This window comes from Pseudorasbora parva, chromosome 2, assembly GCF_024679245.1.
Source record: "Pseudorasbora parva isolate DD20220531a chromosome 2, ASM2467924v1, whole genome shotgun sequence".
Lineage (NCBI taxonomy): Eukaryota > Metazoa > Chordata > Actinopteri > Cypriniformes > Gobionidae > Pseudorasbora > Pseudorasbora parva.
In genome coordinates, this window is record NC_090173.1 from 22,437,553 (window position 1) to 22,459,912 (window position 22,360).

The following is a 22,360-nucleotide window of genomic DNA, read 5'->3' on the forward strand; positions in this document are numbered from 1 at the left end:
GTCAGTTTTGCACATTTGCTCCTAGGGGGTATAAATTCAAAATTTTCTTCAGTAGGAATTCTTTCAGCTTCTCTTATTTTTACACTTCCAAGTTCCCCCAAAGTTGCCTTCTCAGTTTGAACTCAACTGACTCTAAAAAAAGAGAGACAGAAAACCTTGTAGCCAGATCATGTATTGTGAGGTACACTTTTACCATAGTGAAACATTAGGAAGAATTGTGCTTACACAGTCTATTCTTACATTTACTTCCTTACATACATTGTTTTTTTAAATGCCCTTTTTATTGAATTATAATAATTTCTACTGTACTTGATCCAGTAGAGGGCGCAGGGAGCCAGTACGAGTACAGTCTTCCTGTGTTCCGTTGCATGTTAGACTGTCTTACAAGTTAGTCATCCAAAAAAAAAATTCTTCAAGACTAGTCCTAATCCCCCCCCCCCCCCCCCCCCCCAGTTACATAACAATGTAGATTGGTGTCCTTTGATTCTTTAAAAATAAAAAAAGACTGATTACCCCTTGGTTAACTAGTTGGTCAGACCAGGTCTTAAAGGGATAGTTCACTCAAAAAGGAAAATTCTGTCATTAATTTTCCCCCTTATGTCGTTCCTATTGGAATGTGTTCCTATGAAATGTGCTCAATTTAGCACATTTTTATTTAGCACATTTCATACACTATGGTAATTCAAAGTGATTTTCTTTGAATTACTTAATTACTTTTTTTTTATGAAATCTGAGAGCTTTCTGCAACTGATCGCTTTATATGATGAACAGATTTAGTTTAGGCTTTTATTCACACATTGATCAGCGAACATAAACAGAAGCTCAACCGAACCTGCTCGTTGAACCCATAGACATCATATAGGTAGACGCCCTATTGGCTGCTGTGCGCCGAGATTTGCGGCGGCCATTTTGAACCGGTCGTACTCGTATGCTGCGTCCCAATTCACCTACTTATACTACGTCCTAAAAGTATGTACTCTTTTTGTGAAGAAAAAGTATATACTTTTGAGTGTGTAGCAGAAAAGTATACAAGCTTCGGGACATACTACTTCGCCATCTTTAACGGACTCTGTCGCTTAGTTACGTGCATCCCGTCACCGTTTATCTGCCCTGTCAATCATCGTCAGATTCGTCACAGTTCAAATCCTCCACATTCAGTTTAATCTCCTACCGTATCGGAGAGAAATGTAGCCGCTCGTTGATCTGCCATTTGTGGGTCTTTAATGCAGAGACTCTCCTCATGTGTTTGCAGTTTAAATATAATGATGCATTTAAAAGTTAATGGCCAAACATGTCATTACAAAAGTTCACAATGCTGCTGCATGTGCAATGTAATATGGACAACACTGAATAAATATATTTTTGTCAGGTTAAATATTGATAGGGTCACTCAAACCCCTTTATCTAAACTTTACTAAACTCGCACATCCGTCATGTTTGTAGTTTTTTAACGCTTTTTATCCGCGTTTGTAGTTCTAATCGAATCCCCGTCCAACTCGCAATGGAAATAGTACCGGAAATAGTAAACCATCCGGGAATCTTTGGAATACTCTTTTCAACATACTACGATTTGGGACATACTAATTCTATTTTCGAATACTATTTAGGATGGATAGTATGCAAATTGGGACGCAGGGCTAGTTTAGTTGCATAGCAGCAGTTAAGATGCCAGAGCACTGTGCAGCATTTTCCTGTTCTAATCGGCGAACCATCGCAGGTAGGGCTCGCGGGATTACTTTTCACAATTAAGATTTAACTTTGCCATCGTACTATTGGATGTATTTTGTCCTTAAATCCAGATAATTGAGAAGGAGCAAGGATCTTTGATAGTAACTTACTGTACTGAAATCGAAGGTAGCATATGTTAGCTAAGCTATGTATCTCCCTCAACTCAAGTGTTTTCCACATAACTTAAGTTACTATTCATATCAAAAAGATGTTAGAAAGCACTTGTTAGATGCACGAAACTTACTTTTAGCGTTTGGTAACATTATGTGCCTATTAGTACCAACACAATCCAATCTGAAGTTAATACATGCATTGCTGACCGGGCCTAATAACTGTCGTTGTGTTGCAGATGAAGGCGAACAGAACAATCCCAATCACAAAGGCTGATGCCGGAACTTTATCAGAATATTATATATTTAGTGTGTGTGTGTGTGTGTGTGTGTGTGTGTGTGTGTGTGTGTGTGTGTGTGTGAGAGAGAGAGAGAGAGAGAGAGTGTGTCACAAATCATTATAAATTGTTTCAACTTATTAAAATATCTTATTTTACTTCAACTCTCTGTTTCTGCTTCTTTATCATATATATTGTGTGGTTTTATAATCCCCCTTTAATATAAATGAATGTAATGTGTAATATTAATGTAATATAAACCCCCTATATCCTCTATCACATATTTTGATTTTGGACGTCTGGACACTTTATATCTTATATCAGAATATTATGTAACTGTTAAGCCCACTATAGCCCTATTCGGACGGTAATTTTTTCTTATGTGGACGTCTGTAAAATACATTTGCATGCCACCTCAGTGATAAAACTTGTCTATTCGGATGGTGATTTATGGAGGAGCGAGTGATCCTCCGCACCTGGGAAACACTGCTCACGTGGTAATTCAAATGATTGTCTGCTGTAAAAATGTCATATGCTTGGAATAAAAATAATTTAAAAAATCATATTTAATAATAAGACATTATTTTATTTAAATGTTTTGTTTAAAAAAAAAGTAATTTTAAAAATGAGCGGAAATAACGGCTCATTTCAAATGTTTAAGTGTTTTTTTTTTCTTTCTCTTTTAAGCGGTGATGAAAGATTATTCTTGTAAATACTTTCCAGCATTTTAGTAATAAAAGTGTAGGCTTTAGATCTTTAAAATGCATCCGAAAAATACCTTACGACCCCACGAGAAACAATTACCATCCGAATATGGCTTAAGAATATTAAAAAACGCTGAACCATGTGTCCTGTATCATAGCTACATTAATGACCTTTGCAGCAAAAAACCCAGCGTTAAAATCGGTTAGGTATTCAGGGAGATATGATTAATTGAATGCGCTGACAGCTCACTGCACCTGGCAAACAAGTTACACTGAGTGGAGCTGGCGACCGGTTCAAGATGGCGGCTCCACGGCTCGACCGTGCCAATAGGCAGTAGCGCTCGATAGGGCGTCTATCTATATGATGTCTATGGTTGAACCAACCTCATTGGTTCTTGCAGAAGCTCAAACGTGCTGCATAACACAAGAATGAACCTCATTGGTTCTCGCACATCAAGCAAACACGCTTGAGCTTCCCTGTACCACATTTGTTGTGAGAGTTGATGAATATTTATAAGTGAATAAAAGCCTAAATTCAATCTGTTCATTATATAAAGAGATCGTGACTCTTCAGAAAATTTGGACTAAACCACTCAATTAATGTGGATTCATTTTACGATCTCTTTTGAAGCGTCAGTGTCAGTTGTGTAGCTGTCAATCGAGGGGCAGAAAGCTCTCAGATTTCATTCAAATATTTGTGTTTTCGAAGATGAACGAAAGTCTTACGGTTTTGGAACGACATGAGGGTGAATAATAATGACAGAAATTTTGCGGGTGAACTATCTCTTTAAGACACACAGTATTCACATAGTGGCTATGTTTATGCAGCTCGTCCACATATCTATAAACTAATGCCTTGAATTAGTCCTAATTTTATTAATAATTTAACATAGTTATCATCCTATACCCCATTCGCCCTGTAAGCACAAAGAACAATTTTCCCAATTCACCTACTCATATCTCAGCTAACCTTTACTCTCATTTTTTAGTTTTAATGTCTCCACCGAAAATGTACTATATGTGCACACCACATGCTAATATTTTTGCATAGCCTATACATTTTTTTATCTAGAACTAAAACTTACAGATTCATTAAATGATCTCAAAGAAAAAAAATAATAATAATTAGATGTAGCTAGATGCAACAGTCACTGCCAAACGTGCAAATAATATGATAATGATTAAACATTTCTTATAATCTTTGGCTACTCTTTAAATAAAGCCTACTGTTTCACTTTTAGGTTTGCAAAATCTTCCCCTTCCCCAAAGAATGTCAGTATTTAAAAGTGAAAATGAGTGCATGGATCCAGTTAGCGCTTTAGATATTCAAGCCCCCCACTACGGAAGCCTCCGCATACCTTACGATACAATGGCCCTGTTGTGTCCTACAGCACTACCACCTTCACCACCTACCACCTTTAGGATTTCAGTGCAGACTGCAGCAAAAGAGAAGTTCTCCTCCATTTGAGCTCCACAAAAGCTCCACTTTTAAATACTTGGTATTTACATTTTTTAAAAAGAAAACTATGTTTATAGCAACATCTCTCTCTCGGCTTTCAAGTCAAAGGAATCGTCTGCTTGCGGATTATATTATCCTCGACAGCTCGGATGACAGATGATTCCGACAGATGTGAGCTTTGAGTTTGGAGCATCAACCAACAACCAGTCCTGATCCGAATTTCCACAAATGGATCACTTGGATTATCAGTGTGGGATATTTTTCAAAACATCCTGGAGTGCAATGATTTCAAGACGAATTTGGTCAACATAAGTGCCTCAAGGCTGCTCAAGGTTAGTACATTAAAACATCAGAACATGCAGTATTTCTTTCTAACATTCTACGTAAGTTATTTTGCTCAAAGTTTTTGTCCTGTTGGTTATGGATTGCTCAGTATTATAAGAAACTACTTTTGCAAAAATATCAACATGAAAAAAGCACCAAAAAAAAAGTAGCACATTTCTGATATTTTCTTTAATCTTTCCTTTTAGTCAAAACAACTGTAACAGGTGCAAGCTGTGCTTCATTCAAGTCCATTTGGCAGTCAGGGACGAGTCAAGATCACTTCTGACAAACATAAAGTCGACCACTTAACATGCTTTATTTCAGCATTCAAAATAATTAAAAACATCTCAAATTATTATACATATACAAAATAGGTACAGATCTTCTTGTTTTAACCCCCCTATGGTGTGCTTCTCTCATAATTTTAGGACTTTTCTATTTGATTGCCTGTTTTATGCTTTAAAAAAAAAGTTGGGTGAAAACAAACAAATCCTGATTACAGAATGATGGGAAGGAAGTGGGGGAATAGCTGGAAGCAACTGGACAACATTGGGGGGGATATTTTGAAAAGAAACCAAAAGACAACAACCAAAAAGTGTCAAAAGGTGGTTGGAACATAAAAACAGACTCCACCTGCTTATTCTGAACTTGAAAAGACTGTGTGCATCACAGCTACAGTACTGCTTCTTAACAAAAGCTCTGCTGTCTGGCTCTTAGCTTACACTTGAGAAAGAGAGGCATCTGTTACAACTGGGCAGCAAGACACTTGGATTTCTTTAGCACCAAAGGCCCTTTGAGCAAAAGCGATGAACAATACATTACTTTTAGGACCTCAAGAGGGAAATAGCACCTTTACAGCTGTCATCTTTTAATCATACTTCTGCCAAGTAAAATCCTGACCTGGTGTTGGTCAACACTGGGAATTGCAGGTTTCTTTTTTGAGGTAGCCATAAGACATCAAAACAAAGTTGAACCCCTGTCTCTACTAGATGTACTTTGTGTGATTCTTGAGAGGAACGTTGGTATTCAGCACCCGATGGTCCTAATGGGTACAACACAAAGACACTTAAATGTCATTTTACAGATTTATTTAACACCTGAACATGGTACAAAGCATTTGGTTTTGCTCTTTCATTGTCCTTCCTCAGTGGTTGAAAAAAGTCACTGTGATGTTTCTTTAAAACTCCAGGGGGATTTTACACTTTTTTATAAGCATATATTATTTTCTTGTTGCCAGTGAAACAAATGAGTCTTCTAAAGTATCCTCAGTGTGGGTGATGACAAAATAGTGGTCCAAAAAAAGCCTGATAACACACAACCACTGTCTTCTGAAGCACAGGTCTAAGCAAGTGGACCATTTGGACAGCCAAATTGAATTCTAGGGTTTGGATTTAATGCATAGAAAAGATTTTAGAGAGATGATTGCTAGAAAAAAACACACACGCACACAAACAATCTCAAGTCCAGATTTCTTTTTTACAAGAAGCAGACTGGGCCAACTTCAATGCCAAATTCCTGATTAGGTGCACCAACGTCCATAGGGGCGATGTCAATAATAGGCAGACGGGATGTTTTCGTTGTTTTGTAGTCAATGACTGTCTTGCCCCATGCACCGGTGTGCGACTGGAGAGATGGAAAAAAGGAAAATGGATAGAATTAGAACCTTAAAAAAACATTCTTTATGTTGCTATAATAATAAAAAAATGTATGTTGCTTAATTAATGGAAGTTCATGCTACTGCTAAATAAATACATTTAAATGTAATCATATTGATATAAATTGTCATTGTAATAATGTGTCTTGTATTAGCTCTCATAATTAAATATGCTGTGATATTAAGATGCTGAATGACTGTGATGGTCGCATCATGATCTTGAACTCACCGTGCAACCATCCTCAGTGACGCTGTATGTGAAGCGGCTGTTGCCCTCTGCTCTGATCTCAATCTCGTTGGAGCCCTGCAGCAGAAGAGCCTTCTTCAGGTTGCCAGAGGCCTGGTCCATGTATGCAATGCTGTTCTTGCAGTGGTATGTAATATTCTGAGAGGCCTCTGTGGACATGAGGCGCAGGAAGGTGAGCTGAATGTTGACATCCTCAGCCTTGGAGCCCTCGCTGCCATACTCGAACTGTAGGATTTGAGAGGAAAGCACAAGAAAATTAGCAAATATAATTAAAAGACATGAAAATAAACATCTGTAAAACTTTTCGGTCTAGCTGAAATCCTCACCTGGAAGCCATCGGTCATGGCCTCTCCGAACCAGACGTGCTTCTTCTCCTTGATGTTCTTGCTTGTGTACCAGTTCTTCTTGGGAATGGCGGAATCAGTTGGGAAGACACAGGTCTCGCCAGTCTCCATGTTACAGTAGACCTTGATGGCATCCTGGTTGCAGCCCTGGTCAGGGTCAATCCAGTACTCACCTGTGTTTTGTTTTTTTGAAGAATGAGAGGATTAAAGTAAGCATGACAATGTAGTATGATGACTGTAGAATTTTGTAATTGAGAAACGTACCGCTCTTCCAGTCTGGGTGGCACATCTTCAGGTCGCGGCAAGTGCGTGCAGGGTTCTTCTTGGTGCCATCTGGGCTCATGATGCTCTCAATCTGCTGGCTCAGGGACTTGAGGGTGGTGTCAACTTCCAGATCACGGTCGCGCATCACATTGGCATCGTCGGCACGGAAGTGACGGAAGGGATCAGGGGCCTTCTCCTGTGGCTGGGCAATGAAGCCGATGTCAAATCCACCACCAGAGGGTCCAGGAGGTCCAGGGGGTCCGGGAGGTCCAGGAGGTCCCTATATCAGAGAGTAAACCAAATATGGCGGGGTTAAAGTATATGTTCGGTTTACTGTGAGCAAAGTCATGTTGAAAAAGAAAGAATCACCCACAGATGGTCCGATTTCTCCATTGCGACCACGGGGTCCAGGAGGTCCAATGGGTCCAGGAAGTCCGCTCATACCATCCTTACCAGCAGATCCAGAAGATCCAGCAGGGCCCTATTTATGCAAAAATAGAAACATCCAAATCCACTCAGAATGATCTTTAAAACACTCAGGCCACTGTGTATATAATTCAACTATTTGATCAAAGCAGAGAAATAATGGTAGTATTAACAATGGTAGAATTAACACGTAGTATTAACAATTATTTCAAAGTTTCTTTGAATAATACTTACTCTAGGTCCAGCGGGTCCAGAAGCTCCAGCAGGTCCAGGCTCTCCAGAAGGTCCCTATGGACAAGAAAAAGAAAAATCAAACTATGGATATTATATTCGAGAGTTATACTGTAAGTTCCATTAGCTAAACAGAATCACTTACAGGTGGTCCTGGGGGTCCCTGCATTCCTGTAAATCCTCTGTGTCCCTTCATGCCTCTCTCACCAGCCTCACCAGTCTCACCCTTGTCTCCACGAGCTCCAGCGGGTCCCTGAATAAAGACATTACATCTCAGACGACAGTATTGTGTAGAACACCAATGGAGCTACACGTCTGGAGTCTGGTTTGTCAATTCTTTTGTGGTTTGATTCTTTGAGTCAGGACTTACAGCGGGTCCACGGGGACCAGCAGGGCCAGCAGCACCGGCAGGACCAGCAGGGCCCTAAGAAGGAAAACATGTATTTGTTTAATCTACTCTTATACTTTTTAAGACATCAACAACTGAATTCATTATTAGAGATGGGACACTTACAGACTCTCCACGATCGCCAGTCTTTCCAGCAGGGCCAATGGGTCCAGGAGCACCAGGAGGTCCAGGAGCACCGGGAGTGCCAGCAGAGCCAGTCTCACCACGGTCACCCTATGTCACGAGCGGAAGAACAGAATTTTGTAAGGGGCACCACCACAGTCACACAAACTAATGTGTGGTCAAAGAGGTGTGACTACTGAATGTGTTACATTATGGGAAAGCATGAAAGCTCCAGCTCACCTTAGGGCCAGCAGCACCATCACGCCCAGCAGATCCCTCATTACCTGGAGTACCCTAATGTAAAGCAATGTACAAAGGTGTCAACAAGGCAGGACTCTATAGTTTCAGTTTGTATTTGTCAATGAAGTTCAATAGGTATTGGAGTATAGGTGTGTATCCTAACCTCACGACCAGGCTCGCCAGGAGGTCCAGCCAATCCAGGGGGTCCCATGGGTCCAGGAGGTCCACGTTCACCAGAGGGACCAGAAGGTCCCTGTTTGCCAGGCTCTCCCTATATGGAATGATGAAGAGATGTGAAGCTTTACCATGATTGATGCTGAAGAAACCAGCTTTCCAACAAGATGAACTCTTGAAAGTAGATACTGGCTGAATTAAACAAGTTCATGATTGTACAGCAGTAGATAAGCCATTAAAGAGTGTAAAACAAGGGAGCCAGAATACTCACAGATGGGCCAGGAAGACCAGGGAAACCACGCTCGCCTCTTTGTCCAGGGAGACCAACAATACCACGCTGACCAGCAATACCAGCAGGTCCAGGTGTACCAGCAGGGCCCTGCAGGAAAAGAAGGAGCGATATTAGTGAGATAATATAGGAAGTTCATCACAGACAATGCCTTTATTTTATTCTTATCTTATCCTTATTTAACTGTGCTCTGTGTTTTTATTGCTAAAAATTAAGTATAAATATCTACTAATTTATACTACCATGGAAATCAAAATGGAAGACAGAGGGTGAATCTTATTTCCCTCTAGCAGAGTATGTATTAGGGCAAACAATTGTGATAAGTAGCACAGAATTGTCTTACAATTGAACTACCTATAATCGATTAAAAAAGTCTCTAACAGTATAACTACTCAAGTTGTGAATTTGTAAGATAACTAACTGAAAATGACTAAAGAGCATAAAATAAAGAGAAACAAACCCATGAGTTAGGAAAAGGATACAAAATTAATATTATTTCAAACCATAAGCATTTCAAACCATCCTGCTTTAATTTTAGAGATGACTTGAGAGTGAAGAAATTGAGAGGCCCGTAATAAGTAATCTCCTTGATACAGAGTTTGCAGGCCTATACTCAAAAATAACCAAATTAAAGCTTGTCTGCAGTTTGCCTAAAAGCATAACACTGGGCCAGTTGTGATGTGGGAAAAGGTTTTGTGGTCATTTGAGGCCAGGATAGCATTTTAAACGCTCAAATAAATATATGTTGTGCACATTCAACACTGCCAAAAATTGTGGGGATTTTGAGAGACATCTGAATAATTTAGCAAGGCACTGTAATTGATATTACACTCATAATTTGCTTACAGCCATGCAACTTAACAAGGCCAGAAGGTAAGGTAATAATGTTATTGTTCGACATGAAAGACTTACATTGGGACCCTCAGCTCCGGGATTTCCTTTCTCACCAGGGGCACCAGGTGGTCCAGCAGCACCCATTTCACCAGTGCGGCCAGCAGGTCCAGTCTCACCACGGTTACCTTTCTGGCCCTCCTTGCCAGCGGGTCCAGGAGGTCCTGGGGGTCCAGAGTTTCCCTAAGAAAGAAAAGCAATTAGAGAACCATTGTTATTTATGGAGGACGATCACAATTACTACTTTGATGAACAATTTACTACTATGTAAATCATTGTTGTAGAGGTTCTTACAGCAGGGCCGGGAGGTCCAACTCTGCCAGCAGCACCAGGGAAGCCAGTAGCACCCTAAACAAAAAAGTAAAAATGGATTGACTAATTGTGATATATAATTTCCAAGTGTCTTTAAATTCATAACATACTGTAATTTTTACTTGTGCTCAAGAAAAATTATGGAAGTCATACTCACAGGGGGACCAGCAGCACCACGGGCACCCTTGGGTCCAGTAGAACCAACGGGACCCTGTATGGCACAAATCAATTTGATTAAAAATGTTGATGACGCAACATTAGTAAATACAACCATGACTATTACATAGATATAACTTTATAGACCCAAGGAGAATATGTCTTGAGGAGGAGATGATCTGAGAAGGTCACACCTGAGGTCCTGGGGCGCCAGTTGCTCCTGCAGGTCCTGGAGGTCCAGAATCACCCTTAGCACCATTGTCTCCAGCCTCTCCCTTAGCACCAGGCAGACCGTCGGCACCCTGTTGGAGAAAAACAAGATGTTTGAACTAATGAACTAAGAACTGGCCAACTATATGTACTCTATGTAAAAGAGTTGATTACTCACAGGAGGTCCAGCAAATCCAGCGGGTCCTGGGGCACCAGTCTCTCCACGCTCACCCTATTTGTAATGGTAAAACAGATGATTTCATCAGATCATTTTAGTAAAAGAGCTTCAATGTTTCTTTAAATAATCAGTTTTGTGTAGCAGATCTGTGCATCAAGGATTGTACTTACAGGTGGTCCACGGGCACCACTAGGTCCAATAAGTCCAGGAGCACCAGATTCTCCCTATGTTAAAATACAAATGATGACCTATGATTGAACATGCTCTACGAGTTTGTAAACTTTATCATCAGAGATTAAAGATATATGGAATCTAGCATAAAAGACACTCACCTTGTCACCAGGAGCTCCAGCAGGTCCAGGAGGTCCAATTGGTCCGGTCATACCACGGATGCCATCTTTACCAGGGGCACCATCAGTACCCTTGGCACCTTGGTCACCCTGCGATAAGAATTTGTCATCAGTTTTGAGAATTTGTGCCATTCGATTCATTTGCTCACTTGCTGTGAATTAGTACTGAGTTTCTGAGAAGTTGAGAGAGGTGCATCATAAATACTCACTCTGTCACCCTTAAGACCTGGCAGACCAGCAGCGCCACGCTCGCCAGGCATTCCTTGAAGTCCGGGAGGACCCTGAGCACCAGGAGCACCTTGGGCACCAGCATCACCCTAAGAAAGCAAGAAACAAAACAAAAAATCATCTTATAGTTGATACATACTGTCATTTGATATCAGTCTCTTCATGACTTTGATTCGCATTTTGGGACATCCTCTGGATTTTACTTAGCCATTCGCAGTAAATGTTTGTTATAACTTCAACAAAGTGTGTCAGGACAGGTGATACTCACCTTGGCACCATCGTTACCAGCTGAACCAGGAGAACCGCGAGCACCAGCAGGACCAGCAGGGCCGGGGGCACCACGCTCACCAGGGAATCCTCTGTCACCCTAGGTAAAAATTAAATAGATACACCATCAGTTCTTGTCCATCTCACATATCTAGAACTTTAATTGCAATTATGGGCTATTTGCCATTTGGTGATCATGCTGTAGATACTCACTCTGGATCCAGAAGGTCCAGGAGCTCCAGCCTCTCCAGGAACACCCTGTGATAGGCCAAGGAAGGCAAATCAGTATTGTATCGCCTGGCATTTCATTTCTAATGAGGGTTTCTTATTGCTGTTGCCCATGTCAAAGAAAGTGCATCATTGCATCTCCTTGCAAGCAATGCTGAGCATTCATTAATCCCCTCTAAAAAATGTAGATATTTGGTTCACATCTTCTGGTTTATATAATAAACAGCAATTCCATATCAGCACATTAGCTAGCAACTTACCTGCTCACCAGACTTGCCAGGCTCACCAGTAGCACCCTGAGGTCCTGGCAGACCCTGTCATTTAGATGAAAAAAAGAGATTAGCATATTGATGTCAATATCGATAACAAAAACACTGTGTATAGAGTGGATGAAATGGGTAAGATGTGTGGGCACACTCACCTGGAAACCGGGAGGACCAGCAGGTCCCTGTTCACCTCTCTCACCAGCAGGCCCCTATGTCAATAGACACAGTGGTTCATTAAAGTAATTATACCTCATTGTTATTGTAAATTACTGTAAAGTAGTAGATAGAAGAACAATATAAGTTGAAGCTATCTATTTTAATGTTGTATTTATGGCCATTATATGAACATTTGAGACTAAATTAGCAGGACCACTGTTTAAAATAAGACTGAAATAATATAAAGATGCATTATGGGATATTGAAGTGCAACTCACAGAAGGTCCAGGAGCACCAGGGGCACCAACATCACCGTCCTTACCAGGAGCGCCCTATAGTGAAGCAAAAAACACAATAGAATAAGGCCCTGACTAAGATACTATGAACCAAAAAGGGTAAAAGATAACTGTGGCATGGAAGACAAAAGCACAGATACTTACGGTTGCACCGAGAGCACCCATCACACCTCTCTCACCAGGTTTGCCAGCCTCACCCTGCACAGAGGAAAAAAATAGACATCACACTTAAAAAGCTTTTTGTAACAAATGCACACTAAATCAGAATTCTAAAGTTTCTTAGACATAAAAAATAGACTAGTGGTGTAGTTTGTTTCAAACAGAAAGAGACAACAGTTTAGTGCACTCACAGCAGCACCCTTAGGTCCAGGGAATCCCATCACACCAGGCTGTCCTCTGGCTCCACCAGGGCCAGGAGGTCCAGGGCGGCCATCTTGTCCAGGATTACCCTATTAAATAAATAAAAAAAGGCCTGTGAGCTTTGATGTTTTGAGTCTTTCTATAGATATGAATATCTGGGTATGAGATGGTATATATGAACGAATGGGTTTACATGAACTAAGAATAAACAATAAGCATTCATTCATCTTAGTTAATTTTTTCTAATACGAATCATAACTAAAATGCACATTTGAGCTGTTTAAACCGAAAGCAACTTGCACTGACAGCTCTTAAAACCCTGACTTAATCTAAGACCTGTCTGTGAAACCAGGCCTCTCTTTTTTAAAACCTTTTTTTTGGTCTTTAAATAATCTGGAATAAACAATCTAAGTGTTAGGGGTTGATATTGCTGGATTTCAACCAGTAGTATACTAGATCACATTTAGTATACTATTTTTTTAGCATGCACTGGGTTATCTGTTATGGTGTATTGGGTTTGTTAAGATATTATGAAGAATTGTGTGGGCACTCACAGATGGTCCGGTCTTTCCATCAGGTCCAGGGCTGCCAGGGCTACCAGTCATACCCTGTAAGTGACATGAAGACAGAAGGAGTCAAACACTGACATACTAATACACAATCAGTCCCACCAATGATATATAGCATTTCTGCTGATTTTCTCACCTTGGATCCTGGCATACCAGGTTCACCATTGCGGCCAGGCTCACCAGTGGCACCCTTAGGTCCAACAACTCCAGGGCCTCCGCGCTCACCAGGGGCACCCTGTTACAGAGATCAGAAGTTGCACCGTTTATCATTGCTGAAATAGGATATATGAATATGATAATGACCGAAAAGATTTTACACAAATGTTCTACTTAGTTGCAAACCAAAAATGATGTATATTTGTATGTAATATTTTATATCTTATGTAGACCTACCTTGGGACCAGCACCTCCATCAGCTCCAGGGAAACCACGAGCACCAGGAGCACCCTGCACAAAGAGGTGTGTAGAATTGTTATGGTCAATGCTGATTTTAAGATTCTTAGTTGTAATTTTGAATATCTGGAGAGGTTTAAGAGTGGGTACATACACGTTCACCAGTGGGTCCACGGGCACCGGCAGCACCGGGCTCACCACGGGCTCCTCTCTTGCCTTCCTCACCAGGTGGGCCAGGGGGACCCTGAACTCCTTGGGCACCCTGGGTAAGCACACAAGAAAAAGGAAGATGGTTAGAAATGAAACCGAATGTATAATAGTTGTATTATAGTTGCTTTGTCAGTCTTAGGCCACTGGTTTTACAAAGCTGTGGTATGCTTAAACTAAATGTGCATGATCCGATCTACATAAAATGTTAAAGAGAGTGAAAAAGGTTTTCTAGATGAAATAAGTGAAGTTTATACTTACAGCCTCTCCCTTAGCACCAGCCTCTCCTTTGTTACCAGGGGCACCGACCTCACCCTGTACAATGTAAAACGCAATTGTGTGAAATTATTCACATTTAGTTTGAAAAAAATCTGGCTGATGATCTGAGAAGAAATGGGCACGTACGGTGTTACCCTTAGGGCCAGGGGCACCAGCAGCTCCAGCAGCTCCGGGAGGACCACGAGGTCCAGGGAAGCCAGGGGCACCAGCAATACCAGGAGTGCCCTGTAGGTGGCAGCAGAGAGTAACGAAGATGAGGGCGCTAACTTACTAACACCAAAGTTCTTATCCAGGAAGAGGAAATATGTTGGCCTAGAGGAGAACTTTTATCAACAAGAGCATTTGTTTAAACCAATACTTACGGGAGCACCCTTGGCACCAGCAGCACCATCAGCACCATTGTTACCCTACAGTAGAAAAAGAAGGTGGTCAGGACATATCTAGACAAATTAAAATTTAGGACCGAAAAAAACATTTCAAATGATTTACTCACAGCGGGTCCAGCAGGGCCAGCTGGTCCAGGGTTACCAGCCTCACCACGGGCTCCTTGGGGTCCCTCGGCACCACGAGCTCCCTGAGGACCAACCTCTCCCTGGGGAAAGCAAAGAGCAAGAGTGAGATGGGTCAAAATAATAAAGAGCTGCAAGGGGCATCTCAATTGTCAATATAAATGAAGAATTGTGTTTATAATCAATAAAAAAACTTAAGATCAATATCTCTATGACACTACAAGATAAGTTTGTATATCATATCGAATTTTAGCATGTAGCATGATCGATTTTTTATTAAATCAAGCTCCAATCAAATAGTAAGTTCAAATAAATAAGCTTCGACCTAATAACACATTTGCAAAGATCAACTCTCGGCCTACATAAACGAGACATCTGGCTCTACTGGCCGAAATACAGTGCCACTCTGCACTCCAGCTATTTGTTTGGTTTTTGGAGTTCAAATATGTGCAATCATGTAAACAAATGAGAGTATATAAATATATATATATATATTACCTTTGATCCAGGGCCACCAGGGAATCCTGGGGGACCAGCGGGGCCAGTTGGGCCCTAAAATAGAAAAAGAAAAGAAATTATAGTGAATTTTTTACTCATTATAATTTTTTCAGATTAATTCATATCTGGTGGGTTTACAAAAAACAATCTGGTCAGAATCTGATTTTAAATAAATAAATTAAAAAAAGGCAGCTTACAGGAGGACCAGCAGCTCCAGCGGCACCATCATTACCACGAGCACCCTGAAAAATTGAGAAGCTGTGATTAATCGGAATTTATTCCTTATATATCATATTATTCATTATAACATAATATTATTTGTTATATATTATAATGAGTAATCTGTGCACTGTAAAGGACAGGACTTAGATAAAGGATTTATAAACACTGCATTTTATGTTTTGGGATGCCTTTGATAAAGGCTGTTAAGCTACTGTGAAATACTCAATATCCTTGTCTGTCCTTTGTTAACAAGGTACAGCACGTCACATCTACATATTATGTATAATACTGCAACATAAGTCATATATCAGGACAATAATCGAGTACAGATCCCTTCAGGGTTATATGGGTTACTTACAGCAGAGCCAGGAGGACCAGCACGGCCTCTCTCGCCAGGCAGACCACGAGGACCCTGCGAAACAGTTACATTAGAAAGGATTGCAAATGTGAGAGAATCTGCAAAACAGCACGAAAGTCATGCTTGAATATGAAAATCCAGTGAGGATAGATGATAGATAGATGCTTACCATAGCGCCAGGAGTTCCGTTCTCACCAGCGGCACCAGCCTCACCCTAATGGACAAAACAGGACGTTATAAATGGTCCGCTTACTGTGAAAATTAGGTTGAAAGTGTAATGCTGATTTTAAATTCAGATGTCACCTTAGGTCCAGCAGGGCCAGAATCTCCCTTAGCTCCATCTAGACCGCTGAATCCCTGAAGTACAGAGGATGCACGTAAACATTAAGTTCATGTAGACATAGGTTGATAGTCATCAAACGAGAGGAACCACTTCCTAGAGCTAGAGCACTCACTCTGTGTCCCTTGATGCCTGGAAGTCCAGGGGTTCCGGGGAATCCACGGGCACCCTAGGGAGAAAGAGAAAAGCAGAAGAATTTTACAGTCTTTCCCTCTTTTGTGTGTCAAACACCATAATGCTAATAAATAATATAATACAGTGTTTTCATTCAGAAATCCCGTGAATAGCAACACTCACCTGTGCGCCAGCGGGTCCGCGCTCACCAGGGCGACCGGGTTTGCCAGACTCACCCTACAGAGTCAAGAGAGAAACAGATGAGAAAAGGACAAAGAAGCTGAATAAAAAAAGAAATAAAAACCTAGAATGAACTATGAGAAATGCATGCTATTTCATTGTCACGGTTTTCTGATGCTTCTTTATCCGTTTCTCTATGATGTTGTAATCTTAGATGAACTATAGTGTACAATAACAGAACTACACTGCAATAACTAATATGAAGTAAAAAAAAACAAAAAAAAACACACACAATCTAAAAATGACAAATGTTGATTACTTACATCCTCTCCGTTCTTTCCAGGGGGACCAGCAGCACCACGGGGACCCATTGGACCCTAAAGCAGGAAAACGACGAAAAAAAACTAGGTTAGGGAAAGCATTTTGTGTCCATGTGAGTGTATTTTTATGTTTCACATTGCGGTGGCATGAGTGAGTCACACTTTGGCATGTGAATTATGATGAAAAAGGGGAAATATTGACTAAAAAGACTTTTTGCTGGCCGGTAAGAGTCCTCTGTTATACAAATATAAATGGTTGATGTCATGCATCCAATCATTAGAAAAGAAATCCAGGTGTCTGAGGTCAAGATTCATGACCCAATGTACCATTCTGACCTCATTTGACCCAACTGAGTCAAACAGGCGTCACATCTTCTACACATAGTAATATTTATGCGGGTGAATGTAAACGGGTAAAGTGATTGATCTCAGATATTTACTGTGAAAACGCTGTGTGTTTGATTTGATAGATGCACAAATGATTTGTCCAGATACTCACAGGAGCACCAGCCTCACCAGGCTCACCAGGGGGGCCAGTAAAACCTTGGGGTCCCTGTATAGGGAGGATTACAAAAAGCACAAATTACAAAAAGCACAATCCTGAGTTACATGACAGAAGCGAGATCTCACGATACAATTTGCATTGAGGAAATAGGTAGTAGCTTCAAAATTACAGTAATAAAAATGATTTATTTGAAAATGACAACTCTTTTTTTTTTTTTTTTTTTTTAAGAGGGGAGGGGTGGTATAACAAACATTACAATTCCATGATGCATATTTATCTATTATTTGAATTATGATTCCCAATATGGAACTGGTTTAAACATATTATATCAGGATGATAAGATTTTTTAGTACTCACAGAAGCTCCAGGAGGCCCAGGGGGTCCACGGGGTCCCATAGGTCCCTGTAAAAAAGAGATAAAGGAGATACAGTCAGTAAACCTGACAAAGTAACAATTGGTCAACTTATTGTTCAAGGCATATTTTGTTTGAATCTACATGCTAAACACATGCATTGTATTGGTCTACAGTGAGTTCTGTTCAGATCAAGAATATACTAAGCATGTGTTTGTAGTGCAGCAGCCGATTTGATGCTGTCTGTTAATAAAAATATGAGTGGTGATTATATAGAGCGATAAATAAGTGGGAATGCATGTTGTACATTAACTGAAGTGACATTTGCATCACTCAGGGGTTTGTAGGATGCATGCCGTAGGTTAGCATGTGTGCATTTTTACCATGGGGCCTGGGACGGCCATTGCTGCTCCGGATTTCTCATCAAAGCCACCAGACATCTGAGGAGAAAAGTTCTGTGGAGGGACAAGGAGAAAAAGCAAAGAACTCGTCAGTATTTTGGACTGGGGCCGTTTAGTTCTTACAAAGGATGAGATCAGAGATCCTTAAAAGGGATCTGTGCTCATCTCAGCACAGGACAGGTGAAATGTAACTGAAGGTATCTAGCTAGCTCATGTTCAGGGGCTTATCTTGAGCTTCTTAAGCAACTTTAGCTACTGCCCCGAGGGTGCTGTCCACTTTAATGGTGCTGAAATGTGTCAGCCCTGTGACCTAAAGGTCTTTTAAATGGGATTTGATTTCAGATTCTGGCCTTCAGACATGGCCTGAAGGTGCATTTAAATCTCACCTTTCACCTATCTGCTGGAGAAATTTAGCATTTTCTCACATACGGTTAAAAAACTTACTCCACCAAGGCCAGGAGGTCCAGGGGGGCCTGGGGGGCCAGGAAGACCAGGCTGTCCAGGGATTCCATCATTGCCGGGAGGGCCGGGAAGACCCTGTTTAAGATCAAGGAAATGGAAAATTAGGATTTAAGGGGATGAGGCAGATGCTTCACTATGATTGTACAGGGAAAGGGTTGTACACTGAGAGCAGCTCACATCAAAGCCCTTACAGTTCAAAATGATGCACCACATCTACAGATCAGGCCTTTTTACTTGGTAGAGGTATAATTAGTGGAAAGTGGTGGGCTGATATATAATTCTGTTGTCTTTTTAAATTAAATACATCTCTGTGCCTCATCGCAAAAGTTCAACACAAGTAATGGTACTATAATAATACAAACTAAACCATCTGCATGTGCTTGTAGCATAATTGTGATGTTATGAAGACATGCCAAAAGTAAAGCATAGTATTAGTGCTCCTGGTACTCGCCATATATATATATATATATATATATATATATATATATATATATATATATATATATATATATATATATATATATATATATATATACCTATATAAAACCATGCCTAACCTGGCCAACAAACACTTATCAAACCAACTCAAATTTTAAATAAATTAGATTATTTAAATCCTGTAACATATATGGTCTTTAGGAATAATTTATATAAGATTTGTGCAGTGCTAAGGACAGCTGATTTAGAATGAGGAAAAAAGTTCTCCAAGAACTTAAAGATGTTCATCAAGTAAGCAAAACCCTTGACGAAGCAATAAAACATATGCATAAAAAGAGAGAAATATGAACCTACCCTCTCACCCTTCTCGCCGGGAACACCTCTAGGTCCCTAAGACAGAGTGATGAGCACAAAGGAGTTTATAAGGATTTGTTTTCCCAGATAAGTAATGTAACAACTTTTAACTAGTTTCAAATGAGTTAAAATATGCTATACTTATTGCAATAGTCATACTGGCTATTTGACAAGATTCTTCTATGAAGCAATGAACTGAAAACTTATTTGAGGCAACATAAGGTGATAAAAGTAAAACAAAATTTACCTCAACACTGGGTTCCTGGAAATCTATACAGTTGAGGGGGAAAAAGAAAAAAAAAATATTAAAACCATATAAAAATATAAATTAATTAGATGCCTCTTATCAATTCTAATCAACAATCAGCCTAACAAGTGAGTCTCAGCTTTCCCCAAATAGAGTTGAGGCCTTGCGCCTTGATTTAGGCCGACTAGACCAAGGGCCGAGCAAAAAAAAAAAAAATAATCCAGTGAATGACCATAAGGCTGGAAGCTTGAAGATCACATTTAAAAATCCAAGGGAGTGAATGTTGTGGATCCATAAGAATTTCCTCAGACATTTAAATTGGGGATGTGGGGTTGCTCTGTTTGCCCAAGGTAAAAAATAAATAAAACGGTGCGTGAGAATCAAGGCGTCGTACCGTCGTCTGGGCAGACGGGGCAGCACTCGTCGTGGGGAATCACTGGGTTGGGGCAGTCGGTCGTGTCTTCGCAGATCACCTCGTCGCACATAACGGTGCCGCTGTCGCACACGCAGATTTGGCATGGCTCTGGTTTCCAGACGTCCCTGTCATTGTAGACCTGGCCGTCCAATGTGCAGCTGCCGCCTGTGCCTAATGGAATAAAATAGTTGCATGAGTATAAAAGTGTGTTATTTGAGTGTCATACGATTTATTTATTTTTAAGTTCAGGTCAGCGAGTTTCTTGTTTACTGTCGTCCACGTGAGCCTAAATCAGTGACGGAAGGTGGGAAATGCTGATAATGCATTTTTTTTTTGTCGTCTCTATATAACCCTCAGATCTCTAAACTTAAAGCTTATGAGGAAAGTGTTAAGGATTTAGCATTATATCAACTGAAATAAGGCAAACTCTTCAGTATTTTGCTTTGTAAACATCTCCCGTGGACGTGGGAACTGAATAGCGGGTGTTAACGCACACCTTTACTTTTGCTTAAAAATGTTTGGTTTGAAAAGGTCCCCTAGGTGGCGTAGTGCCGTTACGCCCAGGTTCCCTTATTTAGAGGAAAGGGCTTGAGGGAAAGTTTCCACGTTTGCTGAAGCTGACCGTCCATCATGAAGTAATTGAAAACTGTCGGCTTGGCAACGACTTACGTTTTCCTTCAGTGGAAAGTCTGCAGGGTCCGCATGTGTTTTCAATCATCATAACAGAGGGGGGAAAGTCAATGGAATGGGATGGGGGATTGGCAAAATATGATGTCATTGCACATTTAACCACCAAGTGGCGCTGTGATACTATCTGACATACGCAAGTCCTTCAGATGGTAAAGTACTTAAAGATATTAAATATAAATTAACAGTAAATATTTAAAACATTTAAACTTATTCGTTCTTTATTACTGTATAGAAAACAAAATAGTATTGTTGTAATGTAGTTAGCAGCCTTCACTTATCAGTTTGGAGAGATGCTTAACCAAGAATGAGATCATCTCTTTCTTTTCTTTTTTTTTGTTTGGGGATTTTCTTTTTTCTTTTTTTAATGAAAGTAGCCCATATCCACTTTTATTTATTTTTTTATTTATTATTGTGACCAAGCTGCTTGTTTTTTCTCCCCACCTGGTCAATTCTCATCACTAGGCAATTACTGAACTTTAATATCTCTCAAAGTTTTTTGATCTACATTTTTATCAGTTAATTCTCAAGTATTGGGCACATTGTGAAATATTTGATATTCTCTCCCCTGTCTGTTTTTCTCATATAGCAGCTGTTGCGCGTGGAGGAGAATCCCCAAACCTGTGCCAACTTGTCTCCAAAGTCTCGCGCATGCAGAGCGTGAAAAGGCCCAGTGGGTCTAATGCATATCCAGACTAAGCAAATATTCCTCTCCCATTCCAGAAGAAAACATAATCTATGCTTAAGGATAGAGAAAACGCCTGCATGCCTTTTTTTTAATGTATTTTTGGCCCTGAGAGAATAGTTTCTCTTACTGTTTCCTTCAGCATCACAAAATAGTCTCACTTCTTCACTTTTGCACCCAATAACGTCCAGCAAAGCTTGAAAATGTGTAGAAGAGTTATACTTACGATCATCCTCGCCTTGTCCTCTTGCCAAAAGCACCGTGGCGCTGAGTAACAGCGCCAACCGAATATCCACAAAGCTGAACATGTCTAAATATTAGACATGTAGACTCTTTGAGGCGAGGGAAGTTCTTTTTTTCCTTTAGACTCCAATCATACACGGTAGGGTCCGGTCTTCTGTGACTCCAATCCAGACCCCAGCAGAAACTCCCTACTGCCTAAACCAACTCTAGATCCTGGCTTTTATACCCCAAACTTTCTGGGAGGCGCCGGGCGCAGCAGATAACTCAAGCATGTTCACGTTTAATAGAACAGCGTCCCTCCTTCACAGGACAGGGGGGCTGTCTCCACAAAGTTTTCAGAACTAACATCTAAAGAAACCTGATCTCTTAATACAAAAGGTGAGGGTTTGCTCTCAGAACTTCTTTTTGGTGAAGTTAGGTTGTGTGCCAAGGTGACCACCTGTAGCCTATTGTGGGCATATCACCGGACTTTTTTTTCTTCAATCTTGAATATTCTGGAACAACCTCTTGACCAAAAACTTTCTTCAGATCAGGACAGAGACGAGGACCACGCAATGCTTTCTGAACTAAATTTGTTATCGTTTCTTTATTATTTTGAATACCTACCGACGGTACAATTCTTTTGTTTTTGTTTTTTGTAGACAGCCTACTGTAGTCTAGTTTTTTTTCCATTAGTATTTCTACAGCCAAGTATCTATCTA

At 40.5% G+C, this 22,360-nt stretch overlaps 1 protein-coding gene across 1 annotated transcript; it reads right to left on the reverse strand.

Annotated features, from left to right (window-relative positions):
• Positions 1-4,899: 4,899 nt before the first annotated feature.
• On the reverse strand, positions 4,900-21,861 carry col1a1a (collagen, type I, alpha 1a). The gene is made up of 51 exons (XM_067412478.1): positions 21,643-21,861; positions 20,024-20,215; positions 19,630-19,652; positions 19,383-19,418; positions 18,573-18,665; positions 18,111-18,182; positions 17,733-17,777; positions 17,370-17,423; positions 16,874-16,927; positions 16,554-16,607; positions 16,372-16,425; positions 16,220-16,273; positions 16,086-16,130; positions 15,917-15,970; positions 15,534-15,578; positions 15,337-15,390; positions 14,823-14,921; positions 14,692-14,736; positions 14,456-14,554; positions 14,312-14,365; positions 13,998-14,105; positions 13,844-13,897; positions 13,587-13,685; positions 13,436-13,489; positions 12,872-12,970; positions 12,666-12,719; positions 12,504-12,557; positions 12,225-12,278; positions 12,064-12,117; positions 11,789-11,833; positions 11,577-11,675; positions 11,290-11,397; positions 11,063-11,170; positions 10,901-10,954; positions 10,731-10,784; positions 10,537-10,644; positions 10,344-10,397; positions 10,169-10,222; positions 9,896-10,057; positions 8,966-9,073; positions 8,684-8,791; positions 8,521-8,574; positions 8,284-8,391; positions 8,140-8,193; positions 7,915-8,022; positions 7,773-7,826; positions 7,486-7,593; positions 7,113-7,392; positions 6,831-7,021; positions 6,487-6,729; positions 4,900-6,226 (listed from the first exon to the last, which is right to left on the reverse strand). The coding sequence occupies exons 1-51, from the start codon at positions 21,722-21,724 to the stop codon at positions 6,080-6,082; spliced, it is 4,347 nt and encodes a 1,448-aa protein (XP_067268579.1). The 5' UTR covers positions 21,725-21,861; the 3' UTR covers positions 4,900-6,079.
• Positions 21,862-22,360: the final 499 nt, after the last annotated feature.

Coding starts and splice junctions, on each gene's coding strand:
- col1a1a (XM_067412478.1), bottom strand. CDS start 21,724: ATGTTCAGCTTTGTGGATATTCGGTTGGCGCTGTTACTCAGCGCCACG. Junction 13,686..13,843: donor ATGGAGGTGCTGGTCCCAAG/GTAGGTCTACAT, acceptor TCTCTGTAACAG/GGTGCCCCTGGTGAGCGCGG. Junction 8,792..8,965: donor CTGGTCTTCCTGGCCCATCT/GTGAGTATTCTG, acceptor CATTCCATATAG/GGAGAGCCTGGCAAACAGGG.